Raw genomic sequence first — 7,459 nt, 5'->3', positions numbered from 1 at the left:
TTGCACTGGAAACCAGTGTCAACCGCACCTTCAGTCCAGTGGAATTAACAATAAGTAGTGTGAGATGGAACGTTTACACAGAGGATCGGAATTCTTTCCAAAGAAGCCGAGCGGTAACTGTGAAAGAGTTTGAGGCTGAGTGATTGTGGCCTGGGGACTGAGTCAGTCAGTGTAGCGCTACTGTAAAACAAGACATGATTGTAATAGCTACCACACTACACTGCCATGCCCTTATGCTGCTGCTAATGATTCCAATGCCTCAGTCGAGCGCTTGCAACTGTGCATGTGTTGACAAACTGAAGCATTAGCCAAGACTTCTCCCTCCGGGTGTAATGAGCTTGTCAATATCGTACACAACACTGAGTACTTTCAGTGCTGTTCAGCTTCAGTTCCACCCAATGCGATTTCATTGAACAAGAGACAGTAAAGATGAAAAATACCACAATGATTACTTGTTGAACATGTAATATTTACAGTGACACATATTTACAGTGAACAAAATCTACATGCAGGTCAGAGGTGACTAGTGAATGTTAAAGGGTAAGTTCACCCAAAAGTAATCATGCCGTTCCACACTTGTATGATTTTGGAAGTATGTTTCAGTTCTAATACCAAGTCCATAATGTCCAAAACTTTCAATCTCCTTAACATCATGACCAAAGGACCAATGAGGTTTGATGGTACTAATGTGTCGGCATATTTGATTTATAGAGTTTATCAATGATTTGATTGGATCTGTGAATAATTACCACTTAAATTTTGCTTGTTCATCCTATTAAGTGATCATATTGCTTCAGAAGACTTGAATGAAACTACTAGAGGTGTATGGATTATTTTTAAGCTTTCTTTATGTCCTTTTTGGAACTTGAACGTTTTGGACCCTATTCACTTCCACTGTACAGACTGAAACAGCTGAAATAGTAAAAGGTTGAGTTTAAAACACCACGAGGGTGAGTAAATTATTACAGAATAAAAATGTTGGGGTGAACTATAACTTTAACAGTGAAAAGTCACACATTCACACACCAGCAGACATTCTTCACAGTCAGAAAAAAAAAAAAAAATCTAATAGGGTTACAACAGCTTGTCACTGGGGAAGTACGCTTAAAGTACGCAATTTTGTACCTTAACTACCCCTGAAAACTGTAAAAACTAGTAATGTGTACCCTTAAGGTACTACTATGAACCTTTTAGGGGTGACCAAGATCTTTTAAAAGCTGTTATACCCCTTAAATTTTTGCCTTTTTTTTTTTTTTTTCTGAGAATGTTGACACGCTGGTCTTACACCACTACTAAAGCAAATCAACCGTAGTTTCTTTATACAAAAAGTGCAAACGTTAAAACCAAAATATATTTCTTGGAATCCTTCGGTTATAAAGAATACCAGCACGAAGCCACTCCTCGTCGCAGCCTATAATACAAGCAGTCTTCTCCTCAAGTCTCTAATTCAAGTAAAGTGCTTCTAGAGCGACAACCATATGGTTGGCGCTTTCAAGTGTTCTCTTCTGAGTTCTTGTTTGCAGGTCCTCCGTTAGAAGGGTTGAAATAAAACAAGTTTTAGTCAAACAAGTCCCAGGAAAGAAGCTAATTTCTAAAGTCATCACACAAACTCCAGTTTGCCTCGGCCGCTGTATTTTCCCCAGTTGACCAATGATAGAAGTCGCTGGCTGCTACGATCGGACTGTCGAATCTTGTCGCAGGTCAAGCAGCAGTTCTCATGGCCTCCTACTGGGACCATGCACTCTAAGTCCAGTTTGGCCACGTGACCCTTGGTGAGGTGTTGGCCGTGAAAGCTGTAATGAAGGCGGGAGAGCATTTCTCGCCGCTGCTGTCGCAGTCTGCGGTTTTCGCTGCGAAGCATCCGCAGGGCCAGCATGATGAGGAGGACCAAGATGAGGCCACCGGCGATGGGTACGGTGATGACCGCAGCTCGAAACCAAACCTCCTTGGAGGAAGGGATTTCCTGCAGACGTGCGATCACCTGACGGCTGCCTTCAGTTTGATGTCGGTGTTTGTCTGAATAGGCGGTAAAAAAAAAACTTTAAAAAACGGTAACACTTTACAATAAGGTTCATTAGTTAACTTTAGCTAACTACCTTAGTTAACATGAACTAAGAATGCACAATACCTCTACAGCATTTATTAATCTTAGTTAGTTAATTTCGACATTTACTAATACGTTATTAAAATCAAAGGTTGTATTTGTTAACACAGTTAATGCACTGTGAACTAACATGAACAAACAATGAACAGCTGGATTTTTATTAACTAACGTTAAAAAAGATCAATAAACTGCAACAAATGTATTGCTCATTGTTAGTTCATGTTAGTTAATACATTAACTATTGTTAACTAATGAACCTTATTGTAAAGTGTTACCATTTTTTGGTAGTTAATTAGCTAACTACATTAGTTAGCATGAACTAATAATGAACTGCACTTATAAAGCATTTATTAATCTTTGTTAATGTTAATTTCAACATTTACTAATACTTTATTAAAATATTGTCAACATTAGTTAATGCACTGTGAACTAACATGAATAAACAAAGAACAGCTGTATTTTTATTAACTAACTTTAGCAAAGATGAACAAATACAGTAACAAATGTATTGATCATGGTTAGTTCATGTAAGTTCATATGTAAGTTAATACTAATGAACCTTATTGTAAAGTGTTACCATAATAATAATAGTAATACATTATATTTTCCACAAACATTTTTATTATTATTATTAAGGAAATGTTGCACATACATCTCACAATTCCCTACAATATCTAAAAACAAAAAATGTGCATTATCCATTGACATGGTTATTTGGAAATAATTCACAGATGTAGCTAAATTGGCAGATACATTCATTAGACACTTCTATTAATTGGCCAAGTAGGCCTGTTAATAAAAAAAAAAAGGCTGATAAAAAATTGGCTGATTTATCTGGCTAGCAACTACTAAAGAAGACTCGTACCATGAATTTCACTTCCTCTGTATGTGAGATCTTGCAGGCCTCTGTAGTTGCACATATCCTCATGGCAACACTGAAGAGTGGCAGATCCATGAACGGTATCATAGGTCGACTCTGGATGGCACGTTTTCCCAGAGTTCAGCAGAGGGTCGTAACACCCGTGAGATAAAAGAGACTTGGTGCTCTGAGGGTCTAAGGTGCGCGTGAAGCAGGCATTCAGCTCCGATTTGCACATGTAACCGGTGGCCACACAGTGTGGAGCATCACAGTAACACCGTATTTCTCCTGTTACAAATGAGAAATTACCCATGTGTTAATACTCCAACTGAAAACAAGAACTAATTTTGGTTACACTTTATTTTAAAGTGTAATTATATATTTAAGTACTGAGTAATATTAAGTAACTACAGTACATGTACTTACTATAGGGTTAGGGTAGGATTAGGATTTGGTTTTATAATTATGCATAATGTACTGTTAGTAAGTACATGTAACATTATGTAACAAGGACACTGTAAAATAAACTGTTACCCTAACTGTTCAAAGATAGTTCCCACATTGATAGTCCATGTTTGGTATTTGGCTTTCAGACTTTTGGTTCTTGTAAAGATATTGCTCTGGATAATTGCTCTGACAGAGCAATAAAATATTTTGTATTAATTTTGACAAATATGTGCTCTATGTTGCAAAGTAATGCAAAACAAAGTGCAGTGGAAAATCTAATTAAAATTAATAATAACAATTAGGTGTTCAGAAAACTTGTTACATGTACTTACCATAGCAACAACAGTAAATTATGCATAATTACATGCAACTAACCCTCAAGCAAATCCTAATCCAACCCTAACCCTATAGTAAGTATAGTATCCTAACCCTGATCCTCTAGTAGTTAATTAATATTACTCAGTACTTAAATATATAATTAAACACTGTAACAATGACACCTTAAAATAAAGTGTAACCTACTTTACATTAGCGCTCATGTTACAATGTAATAATGTAATAACATAGGTTTTAATCACTTTTAGCTTTGTTAGATTTATTACTAATGCAATTCGTTATATTTAAAAAGGAATTGTGAATATATCAATTTGTAGACTATCTGAGTAAGCTCACCTTTAGTGAGGAGAACAGCCATCGCGCACAGCTCGAGCTGAAGCCAAATGGAAACGAGACTGCTGTTCCGCTGCATTGGAGAAAAACACTTTGCCTTTCAGATTCGCATAGACACGGACTTTATAGCCAAAAAATACTGTATTGGTGTCCAAAATGTGTTCCAACTCGCTTCGTTCAAAGCATTTCGTAACATTTTTTAAACAGAAACGATCACATCGTGGTTCTGTCCTCGGTGCTCTCTTCAGGACTTCCAGATAAAATCATTTGTGCGCAGAAAAGCCGACGCGCAGTTGTTTGATTTTTACAAATAAAACCCCATATAATCCATTTGTTTTAATTCGGATGCGAAATTGTCAGACTTCACAACTATTCGCACGGATAATCTCTTGTGTTTATACTCCGCTTGAGTGCCCTTAAATGCTGAAGACTTGGGAATGAGAGAGCAGCTCCTCCTATAACAGAGACATCGAGCCGCTGGGCTGTTTCATTCACGCGCGTGAGTTTGGGACTGTTGCCTCCCCGTGTGCCCATGCAAGGATAATACAGCTTAACCCTCATCTTCTGCAGGGAAAGCATGACTTGACTTATGTGTGTTTAAAAATACCAATATCATAGTTAAACATTTTCTCCTTACCTTTTTTTTTTTTTTAACCCTTATATTGACTGCTGCGCACAAGTTTAAATACACGAATTATTAGGATATACATATGGTAAATACACGTACACATGCATATCCATATCCCCAGAAGACAAAACAAGTAGTACAACTTACCCTGGTAAGAAAAAACATAGTAATAAACAATACTATTTTGTAATTGTATGAATCACTCAAGCCAAGCTATTTACCGCTTTACAATACAGAGAGACTTTCAAAAGCAGCTTTACAGAGATAAACAGGAAAATAATTCAATTATGAATTTCTGCTGTAATAAAGCAGCTCTGGACAAAACAGTGATGTCATCGTCCAGCTAAGTTCTCACTGCAGTCAAATCTTGTGTTAATCTGAGGAAGGAAAGTCGTATACATCTTGGATGGCATGAGGGTAAAAGATTAGTAAATGAGGACGTATTTCTGGGTGTACTGCATTTTCTTTTAATACATAACACAGAATAACAAGAGACATGATTTCTTCTTCAGATTCATCCCTGGAAAGAAAGAAAAAGAAGAGGAACAAAAGGAAGAAGCCAAGCAAGAGGAAAAAAGGGGGGACAAAACGTGCTACTTTGTCAAGACTTAAGCATTTGAAATGAATTGATTTTAAAAAAGCAGTTTTAAAAGAAAAAGTGTTGTAAAACTGTTTTGAATTTAGTTGTTTTTCAAATAAAGGTTTCTGAGTCAGTGATATAAGATTGTGTATGTATTTTATTGTACTTACCCTGTAACTACATGGAACAAGAGGGTAACAAGCACCACTACATGAAACAAGAGTATCTTTCCCCAATATTTAAGCAAAAGTTGCAGTCGTTTTAGTTTTCAGTGCACTTTTGTTAAAAAGATTACTGTATAAATGAATAGGTATATACCCTGTAATTCTGAAAAAGCCTATACAGTATGTATTGGTACACCATTATTACAAAAAGGAACGCAATGTTCTTGCTAAATTGCTCCCAAATGTTCGATTTTTGTATCATAATAGTTGTCACGAACTGCTCCGAGACACAAAGGTTGAGATCCAATTGTAGCTTTATTTGAAGCGTAATCCAGAATCATAATCAGCACAAGCAGGGGTCAAACACAGGAAGGCAGTACAAACAAACAAATAAACAAACAAAACAGGCAGGGGTCAGAGGCAAAAGAGTAATCCAGGGAAAAGGCAAGAAATCCAAAAACCAAGAGACATGAAACCAGGGAAAACGCTCGGAAATGCAGTGCAACAACATACAAAACTTCACAGTGAGTGATGGGGTGAACCAGGCTTATATGGGGTGAACTAAACAAGAAGATGAGATACAGGTGAATGTGATAATGAGTGCTGACGAGTCCAGGCAGAGAATGATGGGAGATGTAGTCTGTGAGTGAACATGAGTCTGGTGTGGAGTGCCCTCTGGTGGCTCTCAAGGGCACTCCAGCTGGTGACCGTTACATAGCCCCCCCTTTAAGGAGCGGATTTCAGACGCTCAGAAAAACAGTCCAGGAGGGTGGTGGAGCAGAGGAGGACCCGGGGGCGGGATGGAGGGCCAGGCCCGTGAAGTGGAAGAGGACCTGGAGACTGCGGCAAGACGGGAGCAGGCAGTGCAGGCGACCAGGGCGGAGCAGGCGGCCAGGGCGGAGACGACCCTTCAGGCGGCCAGGGTGGAGACGACCCTTCAGGCGGCCAGGGCGGAGACGACCCTTCAGGCGGCCAGGGCGGAGACGACCCTTCAGGCGGCCAGGGCGGAGACGACCCTTCAGGCGGCCAGGGCGGAGACGACCCTTCAGGCGGCCAGGGCGGAGGAGACGACCCTTCAGGCGGCCAGGGCGGAGGAGACGACCCTTCAGGCGGCCAGGGCACAGGAACAGACACCGGCTCAGGAACAGGGACAGACACCGTGGCAGCGGCTATCTCTGCTGAGGGCTCAGGTTCAGGCGTGTCGGCGGCCATCTCTGCTGAGGGCTCAGGCGACGTGGCAGCGGCCATCTCGTCCGGAGACATTGGCTCCTCGGAGACCATCTTGACCTGAGACACTGGTTCGGTGGTGGCCATCTTGTCCTGAGACACTGGCTCGGCGGGCGTGACGTGAACAGTCTCTGGATCGGCAGACGTGACGTGAACAGTCTCTGGATCGGCAGGGCTGACATGGAGCGCAGGCTCGGCAGGGCTGACGTGAAGAGATTCAGGAACGGTGGCCATCTTAGGATATGGCCCTATGACCCTGGGACGGTGGTCTCGGCGGAACGAGACTCTGTTCGGGCGGCCCTCTTGGCAGTACGTGCTGACATCAGTGGTGGATCTGTCACGTTGGAAATAAGTCCTGGACGCCCATAGACCGATCCGGTGGCAGGCTTTATGGTTGGCCTGATGTGAAGATTCTCAGGCTGGGCAGGCGTGACGTGAAGATCAGGCTGAGGGGATACTGCTGGTTCACGGAGCTCCTTCTCCTCCATGCCCACAGTAAACGATGAGCCGCTCAACAAAAGGGCCAGGTCCATATAGTGCTCTAAAGTCCCGTGAGGATCATGCAAGGGCATGAATGAACTGAGTGGTTCAGATAGTCCTCCCCGAAAAAATATCATAAGGCATTGTTCATCCATACCGGTCAAGCGAGCCAGCTCCAAAAAGTCAATGATGTATTCCTCTATGGGCCGGTCTCCCTGACGGAGACGCATAATCTGTGCTCCTGGATTCATGGTTGGTCGTCGCTGCTGGATCTTGGTTTGGTGAAGTTTTCTGTCACGAA

The 7,459-nt window shown here is 41.3% G+C and overlaps 1 protein-coding gene across 1 annotated transcript; it reads right to left on the bottom strand.

Annotated features, from left to right (window-relative positions):
- Window positions 1–450: 450 nt before the first annotated feature.
- On the bottom strand, window positions 451–4,647 carry bambib (BMP and activin membrane-bound inhibitor homolog b). The gene is made up of 3 exons (XM_084410608.1): window positions 4,083–4,647; window positions 2,970–3,251; window positions 451–2,016 (listed from the first exon to the last, which is right to left on the bottom strand). Exons 1-3 carry the CDS (start codon window positions 4,156–4,158, stop codon window positions 1,601–1,603), a joined length of 774 nt encoding a protein of 257 aa, XP_084266734.1. The 5' UTR covers window positions 4,159–4,647; the 3' UTR covers window positions 451–1,600.
- Window positions 4,648–7,459: the final 2,812 nt, after the last annotated feature.

The sequence above is a fragment of the Rutilus rutilus genome, assembly GCF_951802725.1.
Source record: "Rutilus rutilus genome assembly, chromosome: 6".
Classification (NCBI taxonomy): domain Eukaryota; kingdom Metazoa; phylum Chordata; class Actinopteri; order Cypriniformes; family Leuciscidae; genus Rutilus; species Rutilus rutilus.
This window is presented reverse-complemented; position numbering and strand designations above follow the sequence as displayed.